The sequence below is a fragment of the Aspergillus aculeatinus genome (assembly GCF_003184765.1).
Source record: "Aspergillus aculeatinus CBS 121060 unplaced genomic scaffold BO66scaffold_17, whole genome shotgun sequence".
Taxonomy (NCBI): Eukaryota; Fungi; Ascomycota; class Eurotiomycetes; order Eurotiales; family Aspergillaceae; genus Aspergillus; species Aspergillus aculeatinus.
Window position 1 is genome coordinate 515,495 of NW_020291486.1, and position 16,426 is coordinate 531,920.

Here is a 16,426-nt window from a genome sequence, read left to right on the forward strand (position 1 = left end):
TGATGCCGACATCAGGAACCTCGTCTCAATTAGGCAAGTGCAGATAAGCGGGGCGGGGTCGAGTGACGTAGTTATGCACCTTAATTACATCTTGCTGACTCATCTCCATACCGTCTTTTCCGGAAGTGCCGGACATTCTCACCAGGTACAGCTGGAGTTCCAGTTTGTCAGTCTTCCATCTTCCCAGGAACGTCTCAATGGCTTCAGTTCCAGCCTCTGATCCCCTTTCCGATGAGGAATTTTCCTCACGTCCGCCGCGCTACGCCGGTGAGGATACCACCCCGACCAGCCGGCAGGAAATCTGGGGCTGGTATGCTTATGGCATCGCTGCCGAGGTCTTCGCTGTCTGCGGTGTCGGTACGTTTCTACTTCCCTTCTCCATGTGCACCTCCATGTGCACCTCAATGTCAGCACAAACTTACTAGTCCCAGGATCATTCCTTCCGCTGACCCTCGAGCAACTGGCTCGCGAGCGAGGATTGCTCCAATCCAGCCATCAGCCATGCGTTGGGCCGAACGCGCCATCGGGCGACTCCAATGAACAATGCGTCGTCCATCTGATGGGGTTGGAGATCACCACCGCCAGCTTCGCCATGTACACCTTCTCCCTGGCGGTGCTTGTGCAAGCCTTGACTCTGATATCGTTCAGCGCGCTGGCAGATTACGGTATGACCACTCGATTCTCTCTCTCTCGGTGCCTTGCCCCATACATCAGCACTGACCATGATGCTCCACTTCTGCAGAGAGTAACCGCAAAACCCTCCTCATGACCTTCGGCTTCGTCGGATCCGTAACGAGCATGTTGTTCATGTTCATTTCCCCGTCCGTCTATATTCTTGGTGCGCTCCTGGTCGTGGTAGGGGTTGTATGTCTGGGGTCCTCGTTCGTCGTGCTCAACTCGTTTCTGCCCGTCCTGGTCGCAAACGACCCGTCCATCGCTTCACCAATCAAAGAGACACCTGAAGAGCTTCACCAGCTACACCCTGATGGAGAGGAGGATGACGATAACTTTCGCACGCATTCCGCCCGGTCGCATGGTCATGATCAGGGCGAATCCGGTCAGTCCTCTACAACGAAGGCCGTGTCTCCCGAACTACAGCTGTCGACGCGCATATCGTCCAAAGGAGTGGGGCTTGGTTATTGCGCCGCAGTGCTCGTCCAAATCCTCAGCATCGGGCTCCTCTTGACTCTCTCGAAGACCTCGATTGGTAAATCATCGGGCACGCTGCCGCTGCGCTGCGTGCTGCTGCTGGTGGGTCTCTGGTGGTGCGCGTTCACACTGGTCAGCCGGCGGTGGTTGCGCACCCGCCCCGGCCCGCCGCTAGAGGAGGCCGGCGGCGCAACACACAACGGCGGCCCACCCCGCGCTAGATGGCGGCTCTGGCTAAGCCTCGTGGGATTCGCCTGGAAATCGCTATGGAAAACTGCGCGGGTGGCGGTGGGCCTGCGCGAGATGCGTCTGTTCCTCGTGGCCTGGTTCCTGCTCTCGGATGCGCTGGCGACGGTGTCCAGCACCGCGATCCTGTTCGCGCGCACCGAGCTGCACCTGAGCACCACCATGATCGCGCTCCTGTCGATCACCGCCACGGTCTCCGGCATGGCGGGCGCGTTCCTGTGGCCGATCGTGTCGCGCCGGCTGGGTCTGCAGTCGCATCAGACCATCATGCTGTGTCTTGCGCTGTTCGAGCTGATCCCCTTGTACGGACTGCTGGCCTACCTGCCCTTTGTCCAGCGCTGGGGCGTCATCGGCCTGCAGCAGCCCTGGGAGATATATCCACTGGCTGTCGTGCATGGCGTGGTCGGAGGCGGATTGGCCTCGTACTGCCGCTCTTTCTTCGGGCTGCTTATTCCGCCCGGTAGCGAAGCAGCCTTCTACGCCCTGTACGCCGCCACGGACAAAGGCAGCTCGTTCATCGGCCCGGCCATCGTGGGCATGATGATCGACAAGACGGGCCAGGTGCGGAGCGGGTTCTTCTTCGTCGCGGTGCTCATCCTGCTCCCGATCCCGCTGATCTGGATCATCAACGCGGAACGGGGCCGCGCCGAGGGGCTCGCGGTTGCCGAAAGTCTGGCTGATCGGGATGGCGAGGAAGCGGAGGGCTTGCTTTCTCGACGAAGCTGAGCATGATTATGTTGATGCAGGCATGGTTTTATATATATTATAGACAGATGGATGTATTAGTCTAGATGATTCCCCACGAATAACGAATTATTGTACACCGAACACCGCCCCCGGGCCCCGCTCCTTTATTCTTGAAAAATCCAGAGAAAATAACCCCGCTCAATCGTCGTCCACAACTACCACCATCCATACCCCCACCTCCCCGTTGCTCGCCAGCAATGGCGTGCAATGGACCCATCGATCGCGTCCTTGGGTGTTGTACCTCGTCACCCACTTGATGCGTGCGGTGACGCTCCGCCCACCTTTCAGTGCTTCCAGCAACTCCTCACGCACGGTCGAGGTACTCCCGATCCGCGAGAGGAAGGAGGACTGCAACATGCCGGGAATTTGGAGCGCGGGGGAGGTGAAGAGAATCCGCAGCGAGGGGTACGGTCGTACCAGAAGGTACTGGTTTTAGTGTCAGTCGCAAATCGCTTGCCACAAACGCAGATAGGAACAAGCGAAGACGGGAAAGAGGAAGGAAAAAAGAGGGAGGCCTACATTTTCATACACCCCGGTCAACGAGCCTCTCCACATGGACTCCTTCACCTCTCGCTCCCGGATGGCCTCATCCTCGACCATCGACCACGTCCGACTCATCGCCTGCCAGCTGCCCCGATCCAGCATCCCGGCCGTGCTGGACACCGCGCTGGGGTGGAAGAGCGTCCCGCCGACCTCGTGCGTGACGGTCAACTCCCGCGGGCTGAACAGCTCGGTCAGCTGCCTGAATTCGTCCTTGGGACGGTCGGTGTCGTCGTCCTCGTCATCTTCGCCGTCGTACCGCTGGCTGTACACCGATCCTAGTGAGCCCAGACTCTCTCCGGCCCGGTGATGTTGGTGACGGTCATTTTGCATCACTGCCTGCGACGGTTCGTGGTTGAGTGGTGGCTGAGTAGGAGGGTATGTGAAGGTTTTTGTGGCATTATCATTGTCGTCGAAACGGACCTGCACCCCGCCTTCCTCTTCTATCCCTTCCTCTGGCTGGATGATCTCCATGGAGTCCTCGTCCCGCGCATCCTCCGCCGCCTTGGCCTCGGCTCGCCGTTGCTTTGCCTGCAGAGCGCGCAGGGATTCCATCTGTGCACCGTCCATGGCCAGCCCGGAGACGTCGATTTGGGCGCCGATGAAGTATCGCACCGTGCCACGGCTGTCGCACAGCGGGGCGCACTGTAGTAGATTCATAAACGGGGAGCCATCGCGGCGGCTGTTTTCGCGCATTAGTTAATCTCTCCTCCCGTGCAAAATCCTGATGCTCTGGCGGTCCGGGTCGTAAGCGACTCACTAATTCAGGAACAGCTCGGAATGATGCCTTCCATTCTCGATGCCCTCGCGAATGCGTCTCACGCTGTTAGGGTTGGTTTTCGGCCCCTGCAAAAACCGGCAATTGCGACCGAGCACATAGTCCATGCCGTATTGAGTCGTGCGATGGAATTCTATAAACTGTTGTCAATAGCAGGATCAAAATTTGAACCAGTAGCCGGTCAGTCCAAGAGAGAGCATACCCTCTGAGGCGAAAATGATAGGATTGTCCCGTCGTGACGGATCGGTCAAGCAGAACACCTCCGCCAGCGCATCGGACGCACCCTGGAATTTGGGCGGGAGAGTCCCGCGTACGCGCTCCTCGACCACTCTACTCGTCAAGCTGATACAGCGGGCGGTGATGAAAGCGGGAAGCTCCTCCGCTGTGAGGGCCTCCAGAGCCTCTGTGACGCGCTGGTACAGCACCGGGTGGGAGATTTGGCCCACAATTGGGTCGGGCGTCGCGATAGTGACTGGAGGTGCGTCGATGACGGACCGAACGAGCGCGTTGGCATAGTCAATAGCTAGAAGAGCCTTGCGGGCTGTGAGGTAGTATGTCAGGAGGGCGAGCGAGCGCGGACGCTCTTCGAGCAGAAATTCGCGAAATCGCGCAAGATAGCGTGGGTTATTGAGAATAGAGAGCATGTGTTCGGAAGAGAACATGAGGTCGGCGAGACGCTCGAGGCTGTGGAGGGGAGCAGCGTCGTCAGATGCGGCTGGAGCAATCAAATCATATGAGAGGCCTGGTTCTTGAAGCGGATGGAACTGCTGCTGGTCGCTGTCATTATTGTAGTAGGGATTGGGCTCGTGGAGAAGAGGCAGCTCGTGGATCATATAGTTGCGACGGAGAGTTTTAAGGGATGGCTTGGGTGTTAGATTGGGATGCTCCTCATCCTTGCGCGCCCGGCTAGGGGGATGAGGAAAGCCAGCGATGAGTGCCTCTGGAGGTCTGCACACCAGTAAGCAAGAGTTGAATTCCTTCGGAGAGCAGGTATGGCTCACGGTGAGACTGGGTAGTTGTCGAGCGCGACGGTCGACGGCTCGGAGCGCAGCGACTCAGTATCCATAAAACTGGTGTATTGGTCCATCACGGCGTCGCACAAAAGTTTGGGTGTCTATATGGCTCGTGAAAGGAATCTTTTCTCTGCTTTATAAATCCTGCCCTCGGTTGCATTTTGATATATAAGATCCGATCGATCGAGGCAGCAGAAGGCAACCAACACTGGATGTATCGCATAATCGGCAGAACCCAGAGGCATCACAGAAGAGCGAGTGATCGATCGATGGCGTTCAGCTGTCAAGTTGTCAACCACGCGATCGGACCAATTTAGGATCAATGATGCAATGGTGCAGATAAAACCAAGAGTTTGAACCGGTTCGTGCGATCTGTATGCTGCCGAGCCGCGAGTCTGGAACGGCAGACTGCGGACACGACGAACCTGTCATAGATCTGCAGGGTCGATCTGCCGCAAAGTCGTCTCCCCTGAACTCTGGCTACCTTGACTGTTTGCGGAAGACGCATAATGATCTCTATTATACCAGATCTCTGAGGAATTCTTCTCCGCGGCCAAGGAGACAAGATTGGGGCTCCGAACCAGTGAGTTGACGAACCCCTGCAGTGAGAGGGTCAGATTGCAGTCTAGGTTGGAAAGGGGCAAGGGGCATGCTCACAGTTGGGCAGTGATGAAACGCCGGTCAGTGTGCGTGTACCAAGCTTAGAGAATTTAGATCACCATTGGTTAAGACGAACAACCAAGTCCACCCAGCCACAGCATGATCTGTACTTGATATGTTCATAGTACAGAGACTATGACTGGGGATACCAGCCACAGCTGTTAGTGTCCATCCACACCAGCCATAGTTGGCACACTAGCCACATTTCTGCATTGACCGAAACCGGCATGTGAAGGCTTGGCATAGTCACCAGTCATGACCAGTCATGTGCCCGCCATCCCCCCCCCCCCTCCCTTCGATAAGCAATCTTCCTGTCGTCCGTTGCTGGATCCTTGGACAGATGATCATCAACACGGTCACGATTGACTTCCGCTCACCCGGTGCCATTGACCACGAGGAGCAACATGCTTGGACATTGTCTATGGTGTTCGGTCAGAATTCTGACTTCATCGGGTAGCCATGACGAGGAATGGGTTGGAATGAATGATGATGAGATTGGGAAGTGTCAGTCAATCAATCACTAACGTTATCACTCATGATACCACCGTCACTAGGCAGAAGACGGTAATGACCTCGGAAGGATAGGCCGCGACTGACCCCTGTTCTCGGAGCCATATTTGATCCGCATGCCGAGCCGAGGTTCCCTCTTCCTCCCCGCGGCCTCGTCACAATCCCCAGATTAGCTTACTCCGGAATACCGACCGACTGACCGATCGCTTGTACTTGTGGTCTACTGTACTTAGCTCTGCTGGCTGTCTTTTCTTTCCAGTTCTATTTCTCTTATTCTTTTTTAAGCCCCATCCTTCTGCTTTTTTTCGCTAACCAGACGATCCTCCTCTTTCTTCTTTCCTCCCCTTACCACCCTCCCTCTCTCTCTTCCTTAGCCTCAGCCTTTCACTCGAGCGTCGGTCTTCCTTTCTACCATGTCGACCACATCCACATCCACATCGGCCTCGCCTCCGATCCCAGAGAGTATTCCCGTTACAGAGACCAAGCCTGTCAACCAAACAATCGCGCAGATCCGCTCCCTCGTAGCGGGCGGTGTGGGTGGTGTGTGCGCCGTCGTTGTCGGACATCCTTTCGATTTGGTCAAGGTGCGGTTGCAGACGGCAGAACGGGGCGTCTACGCTGGTGCTATAGATGTGGTCAAGAAGACGGTCGCACGCGAAGGTCTTGCGCGTGTAAGTCGGGATGTTGCCTACGGTCTTGTGCAGTCACGCTAACTTGCCGCAGGGATTGTACGCGGGTGTTTCAGCTCCCCTGGTGGGAGTGACGCCTATGTGTAAGTGCGCGAATTTTCCCTGTCAAGTCTTTGACTAACGATGAACTTTTGAATCAGTTGCTGTTAGCTTTTGGGTACGGTCTATCGCTTGTAAAGCACTTGGTATTTCTCAACTGACCATCGCAGGGTTACGACGTCGGAAAAACGCTTGTCAGCAAGTTGTCCACCGTAGAGGTGAAGCACAACACCCCCCAATACACCATCGGCCAGATCTCTGCGGCGGGCTTCTTCTCGGCGATTCCTATGACTCTGATCACGGCTCCCTTCGAGCGCGTTAAGGTGCTACTACAGATCCAGGGTCAAAACCCGCCTCCGCCTGGTCAGAAGCCCAAGTACTCGGGCGGCTTGGACGTGGTGCGCCAACTGTACAAAGAGGGAGGCATTCGCAGTGTGTTCCGTGGTAGCGCGATGACGCTGGCTCGTGACGGGCCCGGTTCCGCGGCATACTTCGCCGCGTACGAGTACATCAAGCGGACGTTGACGCCCAAGGACGAGCAGGGACGCGTCACGGGCGAGTTGTCGATGACCGCTGTATTGGCCGCAGGTGGAGCTGCTGGAATCGCCATGTGGATTCCGGTCTTCCCCGTCGATACCGTCAAGTCTCGCCTGCAGAGCGCCCCCGGTCGGCCAACGATCGGCGGAACCATTCGCACTGTCTATGCCAACGGCGGGTTTAAGGCCTTCTTCCCCGGCTTTGGTCCTGCCCTGGCCCGTGCGGTCCCAGCCAACGCAGCGACTTTGTAAGTCCTTTGTTCCTCACTTCGACGATATACTGACAATGAATAGTGCTGGTGTGGAATTGGCCCACAACCTTATGAAGAAGTACTTTGACTAGACGACGTCTGGCGGATCCTGGTGATCTACACGACAATCTTCATGACATTTTTTGGCTGCAGTTTCGAACTTCTTCCGGACGTTGGATGCAATCTAGCGGGTATACCATTTTGGATCTTGTAGTCACTGCGCCAAGCATGGCTATAGAATGAATGCGATAGAATAGCTGCGTCTGAATAGAAACAGTGTGAATCGTGCATGCCTTCCCGGGCAGCCCATGCCACAAAATTCTCTTGGTGATTGAAGCCGACATAGGGACCACGGCCTTGGCAGCTAAATTCCAATGCAGATAAAGACTTTATAGGTCAATTTGCAATCGAGGTTGTTAGGTTGATGAGTTTTGGATTTCTGGCAAATCTTGACTCATTTTGCTGAGAGGTAATTGTACCAGGCCTAGGGGAGAAAAGAGCACGCGAGCAGTTCATCCTTAAATGAACCTCATTTCCAAACTCTATTTCGGCTCAACAGAAAAAATAGCGCACCTGGGCATACAGTGTATGCTCGTATTCTTCTCTGTTCAAATTTGCATTTCACTTTTTCCTAATCCCCTTTCCGTTTGCACATGATCTGGCTATGCATTCTTGTGCCGGCGCCGTGCAAGAGCTTCCCGCGTGAGGGATATATAGATCAATCCGGCGATGGCACCACACAAGGTCCAGACCACCCACTATTTCAACTCAGGTATCTCGTCGACATCGTGCTACTAATTTTCAAAAAGACAGAATTGTATATGGGGGTAGAGGGCTTCACGGAATGCAATCAGGTACGATTCGTCCCCATCGGATACCCTTTCAATTATACTGAGAACTACTAAGTGATGCTGCGACAGATATCGGTCGCATTTCTTGGCTCTGTGTGAAATTATTTTGTGAGATAAGCGCAGTTTACTCCCTCTCAAAGACATTTATGAACCCATATCCCAGCGCTGTCATAGCTTCTGAGAACAAGTACGAATAGACTCGACCTTCTCCAGGCAAACTTTCATCGCATAGCATTAGGAAAATTCTAGAGTATATCAACAGTGCAGACATGAGTATGCTTGTCTGCTTAGATCTGAATTACCATTAAAGGGATTAACAGCTCCGCCAGGAACTTTCCGTGGCCCTGAGCTCACTGTACCGATCCGAGAATCTACATCAAGACCTAAATCAGACAACCACCCAAGAGATAATACTATATGCATGAAACACCCACCACCAGGACGACGATCCTCCAGATTCGATCCTTCAGACACGCGGAGTATCCCGATAAGCCGGCGGCAAGACCCCTTCCAGAGCGGCCTTGATCTGCAGCGCCAGCGTCCGCGAATGCCAGCGATGCTGCTGCGTGAACCCGCCCATTATCCAAAAGTTGTCCAACTGGCGATGCCGCTTCCACATGCCGCGGATCTCTCCCTCTGCGTCCACGCCCCAGGTTGCTTCGACACGGGCGGCGATCTCCTCGGGGCCTAGGATAGATTCACCGTCCGCCTTTGTGAGGTCGTCGTCGACGCCTGTCCCCGACGCAGCACGAGCGGCCTCCCCACCGAGCAGCGTCGCCGTGGTGTCGCGAACATCCCGATCGGCGAACCCGGTACACCAGACCACCGCGTCGGCGTCCAGCGAAGATCCGTCCGAAAAGGTCAGTCCCGTGGCCGTGTATGCAGTTGGCTCTACGTTGGCTTTGACGCCGGCTTTGCCCTCGGCTAGCAGTTTGGTGCCGCCGACGTCGACGTAGTGGCCGCCGGCGCGCTCGAGCAGGTTGTGCATGAGGACGGACTCGACGTGGGAACTGTCGCGCACGGGGAAGCCGGTCGCGGCGAGCGCGTCGTAACGGTTGGGTTCCTGGGATGAAAAGAGCTTCATCAGGCCATCGCCCAATTGGCTGTCGATCACGGCGGGCAGGGAGAGGAAGAGTCGGTCGGCGGCTTCGACGCCGAGGTCGTAGGCGCCGAGACTGCGCTTGTCGAGAAGGTACTCGATCGGGACGATGTAGGTTGGGGAGCGCACGTTCATCGTGGCTTGTAGTCCGGCGGCGTGGCAGTCCTCGAGGATATCGAAGGCTGTGTTGGCGGAGCCGATGACGAGAACGGACTGGGGTGGTGAGGTTAGCTTGGCTGAAGAAGGAGGAGGTACTAAGCAGGCGCCTACCTTAATGCCTTGATCCACCAGCTTCCTGGCATTCTGGTATTGAGTTGAGTGGATGTTGATGCCCTGGTAGGCGTCCTTGTTGGGAATGGAAGGCACGAAGGGTTGCTGGGATGCAATGCCAGTAGCGAGGACGAGGTGCTTCGCAATGGCCGTGCGTTGGCCAGTCGGGGTTTGGATTTTGATCTGCCATTGCTGTGTCGCCTGGTTGTACTGGGTTGACTGGATCTGAGCCGACGTGATGATGTTCAATTGAAAGGTCGCAACGTATCGTCGAACTTGCTCTGCCAGGTCGTCGCGCGAGAGTAGATGGGGAGATTGGAGTTCGGGGCCGTAAGCTATATAGTAGTTATAACGCCATGATGCCAAGTCACCTTGTCAGACAGACATGGCTTGTACCTGCATGGGAAAAGAAATGACTTACGCATGAACGGGAAATCGCAGAAGGAAGTGGGGATGTGAAAGCGCATGCAGTCGTAGCGACGAGCCCAATTGTCGCCAACCTGGGAGTTGCGTTCGGCCATGACACTTTCCACTCCCAGCGTCTTCAGGCGCGCGGCCAACGCGGCAGCTCTGGGAAACCACCACCACCTTCCATTAGCCTCGCTTCTCCCACTCTTGCCATCTTTCTTTCACTTACGCATTTCCGCCTCCGATGATAAACACCTCGGTTTCGAATCTCTCCGCATCAGCATACTCTTTGCTCGCCCCCTGCAGCAGTCCCTGGTCCTCCGGATGAAGATCCAAGCTCTCCAGCATGGTACTCAGAACCCAAATCTTCCACTCGATCGTCTTCTCTGCAGTCTGTACCGGCAAGAGTACCACCTTTCCCTTTCCTGCCGCTGCCGGGGAGCTGGTTCGGAAACGGATTCCACAGTCGATGAATTGCTAAGATATGATTATCCTCGGTCAGCATTTGTCACACCATACATTGTGTGCAGAAACTAACCAAGGTGGGTGTCGCAGGAATAAAGACCGCGCCTCCGTCTACAGACACGTCTCCTAGCCCTCGCAAGGGAGCTGTTTCCAGCATCGCAGCAGCAATTACACCCGGTGTATTGAATGTGCGGAGGTGGTATGTGAGTGCCAGTTGGTCTTTCCAATAGGCCTGGCTGGCATAGAAACAGCTCTGCAGCGCCTCCACGTTCTTGCTGGACAGGGCCGTGTTGAGTCGATCTAGCACGGCATGCGCCTCAACGGTCGGTGCATCGCCAGTCATTGTCTCGGGGTCGATGAGGTTGGGTTCTAGAGCAGGCAAGGGTTGCTGAGCCATCATTTTGCGCAGGTCAGCCTGACCAGGATACTCGCCGGCCCTTGCGGGCGCATGAGAGCTGTGAGAGACTAGGAGTTCCCATTTTCTTGTCTCAGTCGCTGCGTCGCAAGAACAACTGAATCGACTACAAAAGGATACTTACCGGTCGCCATAATGCTTGAGAAACCAGGGGCTGTGCGATTGAGATGCAGAGGAGGGGTACTGCAACGCCTATAAGTAGGCTAGCCCCGAGATCGCCGCGACGAACCGCCATGAGGGGGATGGTTCCTCCCTCTCCTCACAGGCCGTTCGGCTTACGATATCTCGACTAGTTCTTGGAGGAGCTACCGCTGTCTCTGATTGGAGTACCAAAGGTGGTTCTTTGAGGCCCAGCCGTTTCGAAGGAATTGTCAAGATAGTCCGTCAGCTGCTAATCACTTGGCACTAAAGTGGGGAAAGGAATAAGGATCTGTGATCAGCTGTCACCCTTGCATTGCTGCTGTCAGCCTGTCCACTCAATTTAACTTAATGAACGCCTGGTCCCCAGATCAACAATGGATAGATAAACAACACAAAGGACTTTGTCCAACTTCCCCCGGGTCCAGTGCGCACAGATCGACCGATTTTCCCGCATTGTTGGCTATTGCTGTGCTCATCACTTGGGAGTGTTATCCCGTCTTGCAAATCGGGCGCCAACCCTGAGTGCCTCCGCGACAGGGATCGGCACGGCCAGAGTGGTAGTGGCACCGCAGTGGGCTCAATTCTCCAAAGATTTGGCTGTCAAAATTGAACGCCGTTGGCAAGGAGGTCCTTCACCACCACGGCCAGTCCCCACCCGCCCGACAACGGTTGGTTCGGATGCCTTCCTAGCATCTGGCGAACGGGCCGTGAGTGGGGAGCAAGGCGAATGCAGATACGCAAACGGAATCTGTCAGAAAGTCTGATTTTTCAAGTACTTGATAGAGGTCAATCGCCAGGGAGTGGGAGGCATAGACGATCCCCCGGTAGCCATGTGGTTGTGTTCCCGATCCTCGTACTTCAACACTGACCCCCTTTCGACCTGTCATACTCGACGAACAACTTATATTCGATGGAGCCCACCTTGATTGAGGGAGGGTCTCATCCATCGCAATGTCTACCGACGAGTTAGCCACGCTGTTCGCCCAGCCGGCCCTTGCGGCCCCAGAAGGCGTCACCCCTGACTTCGACAATCCTCCGAACCACAACAGCTTGGCTTGGGGCATCATTACGGTTTGCACCGTCGTTGCGACCCTGTGTATGTGCCTGCGCATATACGTGCGGGTCTGGCTGGATCGCTCCATTCGTCTCGAGGATGGTAAGTTGGCTAGACATCCCATGCTGCTCGGCTTAACGCATTTCCAAACTGACAACTGGGTTCAATAGTTTTGATGATCGGTGCCTTTGTACGTGTCCCCTTTCATCCGGCCTACCGCTCAATGCTTATCATACCTAGGGTTCCTACTGGGGTACTGCCTATGCCGGTTACGAGATGATCCATACACCGGGTTATTTCGTCCACCAATGGAATCTCCACATGGGCGATCTTGTCAGACCCCTCTATGTAAGGGCAGCCGAGCTCCCGGGTCTCTGGTACTGCAGCTGATATGACCTAGCTGATTTTGATCTACGGCTGCTGCTATTCGGCCGTCCTTCCCCTGATCAAGACGGCCATTCTCCTCGATTGGTGTCGGATCTTCGTGCCGGTCGATGGCGCCAAGACCCCTTTCTGGTGGGCATGCATGGCAGTTTCCGCACTGCAGTGCCTATGGGGCTTGCTGTGCGTGATCTTGCTGAATGCACAGTGTCGCCCGCATCGAGCGATCTGGGAGTTCTACCTCCCCAGCAAATGCTATTCCTTGCCGGACGTGATGCTTTGCTCCGCTGCTGTGCAGGTCTTCTCTGACATCACTATGTTCTTGCTTCCGCAACGAATGATCTGGGGTCTGCAGATGAGCTGGCAGAAAAAGATGGGCATCTCTGTGATCTTTGGTGCTGGTATTCTGTTCGTCTCTCCTCGCCCTCATTCCTCTTCACGTCCATCGTCTGCCCTTGCATTCCTGTCCTCAAATTCCAACCGCCCCATCTATACTGTACTAACCCAATCTCACCCAGCGCATCTATCGCGGCCTGCTTCCGCCTGGCCCATACTGTCTCCTTCGCCAAAACGGCTGACCAAATGTACATGATCGCGCCGCTGCTCTTCTGGGCCTTTGCCGAAATGGCCTGCGGGTTCTTCATCTTCAGTATGCCCTGCCTCTCGAAGCTGCTCATGGACAGTGGCCTCCGCCGCAAGCTCAAGATCAGCGACTACTGGCGTAGCCGCACCCGGTCGACGATCCAGAACCCGCAGTTCCGTCCCGCGGCCGCGGGCCAGCAGGTCGCGAAGGCGTGGCGCACGTCCGAGAGCTCCTATTCTCGCCTCGAGGAGGGCGAGATCGCTCTGACTAGTCCGGTCAAAGACCAACATAACAGTATTCAGGTTCTGCAGCGGACGGATGTCACGGTGACGAGCACGCCGAGCCCCTCGTCGGAGACGGCGCTGGCGGACAGCCTGGGGAAGTGGAAGCATTCGCAGGCGTGAGGGTGAGGTATGCTATGCTCACGAACCAGAGTTTCTGGTGAGTAGACTTGCTCATTCTCTTCAATGAGACGTGTCTGCCACTCGCTCTATCTGGGAATGATCGTCAATACTGGAACTGGATCGGCGATCTGGTATTGATGGGCGAAAAGTTACTATGTAAGTATCTGCTTTTGTATGTCCTTCTTTCTGGAAGATCTGCCCGACGAAAATCCTTTTTTTTTGGGGACTACTGTCTTCATCCCATTTTCTCTTCACTGCTTGCCGGTCGATGCCCTCACGGCGGCGAGCTATTTCGGTTGCACTTTATAACATGTAATCTATCAATATAAGCAAAAACCAAAGAAGTGTAATACTCCCGTTTTGACTTTTGTGATGTATGTAGTGGGTTGACTTTATCCACTTGTGCAGAAGTATCCCCGCTGAGAAGGGTAAAACAACGCCACTGAACTCACACACCCACACGAGAAAAGAAAAAGGCAGTAAAAGCGAAAGGCGAACCCGAAAACTGACCAGTCACTTCTATGAGTATTCAGCCACCCAGAGTAAATCTCCTACTCACTTACCGAATAATGATACCTCACATCAGCCCTCCACCAAGCAAACCCACCCCCCCTCCACAATTCAACCTACTACTCAGTACGGAGTACTAGCTATTGAAGAGCATCCTCCCCAACCTCCACCCCCAACTCCCTCAAATAAGCCCCCAAGCCCGGCTCCCTCCCCAAGAACCCAGTAATCAACCCCCACTCCTCCCGACTCCCGCCATGCTCCAAGATCCCCCGCCGGTACGCCAGCCCCGCCTCCCGACTCATGGGGTCCGCCTGGAAATGCGACGCCCAGATCTCGGCTGCCAGCATGCGGGTACTTTTCACGGTAGAGTTAGCTTGCGCATTCAACCGGCCAAAGCTACATCCCACAAGGAAAATGTTGGGAGGGAACGTACAAAAGATACGAATAGTAATTCGCCTCCTGGCTCCAGACGTAGTGCGCGGTGGTGACGTGGCCGTGGCCCCAGGTCCACGACTTCTGGTCGGGGGAAGGTGATGACGGGCCCTGCAGACCGGTTGTTTCTTCGAGGAGGCGGTTGTATGTCGCCGCAATATCGAGGGATTGCAGGGCGGTCGGGGAAGGAGGGTGGTGGACGGCCATGTCGAAGGTGCTGAAGGCGATCTGACGGAGGGTGAGGAGGGCAAGGTTGAGGGGTTTGGCGGCTAGGAGGGCGGTGAGGAGGGAGGTGGGGATTTGTTTGGGGGTGCGGGGTTGGGTGGGGGTTGGTGCTGCTGGTGCTGGTGCTGGTGATGGTTGTGATGATGGTGAGGGTGAGGGTGAGGTGGTGGAGGTGTAAGAGTAGTGGCTGCTGAGGCGGCGGAGGCAGTCGGGGACCCAGCACCAGTTCTCGAGGAGTTGGCTGGGGGCTTCGACGAAGTCGGCCACGGTGCGGTGGCCGTGGAAGAGGGCGTATTTCGATTGGCCGAGGAGGTCGTGCATTCCTTTTTTATTTCAGTTAGTGTCAGGGGGATGATTCGGTTTGGGGCGATAAGCAGAGAGGGGAGAATGCCGCCGGCGGGGGCATACCATGTCCGAGTTCATGGAAGATGGTGATGACTTCCTGGTGGCGCAGCAGGGCCGGTTCGCCGCGCGAGACATTGCAGACTAACGCGGTCACGACGGGGGTTCGCTTCCCCTCGCTGTTGAGGTAGGCCTGGATTGCCGCAGCGTCAGTTCACACACACACACACACACACACACAATAGCGCTGCGGTTTTGACCGGTCGAGGGAGAGGAAAAGCCGCACGCACAGGATAGATGTTGAAATTGGCCGCATGGTTGTACTTCCCCGGCCGGGGGTAGATGTCCACGTAGAGATACCCGATGAAGGCCGACTTATCGGCCTCCCAGACCGCGAACGCATCCACAGCCGCATGCCAGGTGTGCTTGCCGGAGAGGTCGACCTTCTCGAACTGCACACTGAACAGCTCCTCGAAGACGCCTAGCATGCGCTCGATGGTGCCTCGAGCAGGGAAGTATTCCGCCACGCGCTCGTGGTCGACATGGTACTGTTCCTGGAGGATGCGGTGATGGTAGAAGTCCAGGTCCCAGAGATGGATGGCGTCTGTTCCAGACACGGCTCGCAGCTGCTCCAGTTCCCGTTGCGCGAGAGGTTCCAACGCGGTGTGCAGCTCCTTCAACCAACTTTCCACACGGTCTGGCGATTTGACGAGCTGCTGCTGAAGTTTGCGGTGCGCAAAGGACTCGAAGCCCAGCAGCCGCGAGGCCTCGTCGCGCAGAAGCACGATCTCCCGGAAGATCTCGACATTGGGTTGGTACCGGTTCTGATGGCGCAGGAAGACTTCCTTCCGGGTCTGCGGGACGCTGCATTGAGACAGGATTCTCGCCACGACTGGCTTGGTGAGGGGCACCTGATACCTTGTCGGGGCAGCAGCATCGACGTTGCTTGCCTCAACAACCTCAAATCCCTGCACACCCAAACCCGCCAGTTCGCCCGCGCTGAAGGACACAGACTCCGGGTCCGCGCCCAGGTTCTGCATGAATTCGACTCGCAGGTCGACCAAGCGCCGCGTGATCCACGTAAAGCGCTCCCGACTCGCCCCAGTCAACTTCATCCCGTTCTCGACGAACAGTTGATGAAGCCGGCTTAGCAGCTTCAGATCTTCCTCGTCGACGCACGCGTGCTGTTGGGGATTGGCATGGACTGCGTCGACGAGCGCGAAGAGGTCGTCCCGCTGGAACAGCGCCAAGTGCGCCTGGACCACTTCGTTCTCTGCCGCGGACGAGGCCTGCCGGATCGCGGCGCACGGGGAGACGCCATGGAAGAGCGCGATGTATTGCACGCGGGCGCGGAGCTCATTGTCGATCGCGGCCAGCGGCCGGATGACCGTGTCGAAGGTGTGTTCCGAGCGAGCGACAGAGGCGACTAGTTGGTCGGCGGAGTGTTCGAGATACGAGATCAGATCTGCGGCTTCTTCTGCGAGGCCTTCTGCGGTGATGTCGAAGGTTGGGAGGGCGTGGGCGGTTGCGGCGCTCATCGTGGGTTTTCGAACAAAGGTGGAATTCTTCTGGTTTTGTTGCGCTGCATTGCGATCAACCGGGTCGTCCTTTATGTACTGACCCTGTTCTCTAACCGCTGTTGTTCCTTAGACTAATGTATAGCAGGCGCTTAGTGCTTATTGCTTGAC

At 56.0% G+C, this 16,426-nt stretch overlaps 6 protein-coding genes across 6 annotated transcripts; 3 read left to right on the plus strand and 3 right to left on the minus strand.

The window, feature by feature from the left end:
- Nucleotides 1-184: 184 nt before the first annotated feature.
- Nucleotides 185-2,215, plus strand: BO66DRAFT_428028 (MFS transporter). The gene is made up of 3 exons (XM_025650382.1): nucleotides 185-357; nucleotides 432-665; nucleotides 743-2,215. Exons 1-3 carry the CDS (start codon nucleotides 198-200, stop codon nucleotides 2,119-2,121), a joined length of 1,773 nt encoding a protein of 590 aa, XP_025505268.1. The 5' UTR covers nucleotides 185-197; the 3' UTR covers nucleotides 2,122-2,215.
- BO66DRAFT_57304 (uncharacterized protein) lies at nucleotides 2,201-4,698 on the minus strand. Its single transcript, XM_025653419.1, has 5 exons — nucleotides 4,462-4,698; nucleotides 3,663-4,408; nucleotides 3,443-3,593; nucleotides 2,662-3,364; nucleotides 2,201-2,568 (listed from the first exon to the last, which is right to left on the minus strand). Exons 1-5 carry the CDS (start codon nucleotides 4,545-4,547, stop codon nucleotides 2,281-2,283), a joined length of 1,974 nt encoding a protein of 657 aa, XP_025505269.1. The 5' UTR covers nucleotides 4,548-4,698; the 3' UTR covers nucleotides 2,201-2,280.
- Nucleotides 4,699-6,056: 1,358 nt separating this feature from the next.
- Nucleotides 6,057-7,250, plus strand: BO66DRAFT_320085 (carnitine:acyl carnitine antiporter; the record flags this gene model as incomplete). The annotated part of the gene is made up of 5 exons (XM_025643662.1): nucleotides 6,057-6,314; nucleotides 6,367-6,415; nucleotides 6,473-6,489; nucleotides 6,542-7,155; nucleotides 7,202-7,250. 5 exons carry the CDS (start codon nucleotides 6,057-6,059, stop codon nucleotides 7,248-7,250), a joined length of 987 nt encoding a protein of 328 aa, XP_025505270.1.
- A 1,020-nt stretch (nucleotides 7,251-8,270) lies between these two features.
- On the minus strand, nucleotides 8,271-10,987 carry BO66DRAFT_390985 (putative flavoprotein). The gene is made up of 6 exons (XM_025647148.1): nucleotides 10,791-10,987; nucleotides 10,325-10,716; nucleotides 10,016-10,263; nucleotides 9,800-9,948; nucleotides 9,379-9,713; nucleotides 8,271-9,321 (listed from the first exon to the last, which is right to left on the minus strand). The coding sequence occupies exons 1-6, from the start codon at nucleotides 10,798-10,800 to the stop codon at nucleotides 8,476-8,478; spliced, it is 1,980 nt and encodes a 659-aa protein (XP_025505271.1). The 5' UTR covers nucleotides 10,801-10,987; the 3' UTR covers nucleotides 8,271-8,475.
- Nucleotides 10,988-11,758: 771 nt separating this feature from the next.
- On the plus strand, nucleotides 11,759-13,229 carry BO66DRAFT_320335 (uncharacterized protein; the record flags this gene model as incomplete). The annotated part of the gene is made up of 5 exons (XM_025643669.1): nucleotides 11,759-11,963; nucleotides 12,032-12,051; nucleotides 12,102-12,209; nucleotides 12,262-12,650; nucleotides 12,761-13,229. 5 exons carry the CDS (start codon nucleotides 11,759-11,761, stop codon nucleotides 13,227-13,229), a joined length of 1,191 nt encoding a protein of 396 aa, XP_025505272.1.
- A 650-nt stretch (nucleotides 13,230-13,879) lies between these two features.
- On the minus strand, nucleotides 13,880-16,276 carry BO66DRAFT_470587 (M3 family metallopeptidase; the record flags this gene model as incomplete). Its single annotated transcript, XM_025652802.1, has 4 exons — nucleotides 13,880-14,093; nucleotides 14,173-14,719; nucleotides 14,805-14,931; nucleotides 15,029-16,276. 4 exons carry the CDS (start codon nucleotides 16,274-16,276, stop codon nucleotides 13,880-13,882), a joined length of 2,136 nt encoding a protein of 711 aa, XP_025505273.1.
- Nucleotides 16,277-16,426: the final 150 nt, after the last annotated feature.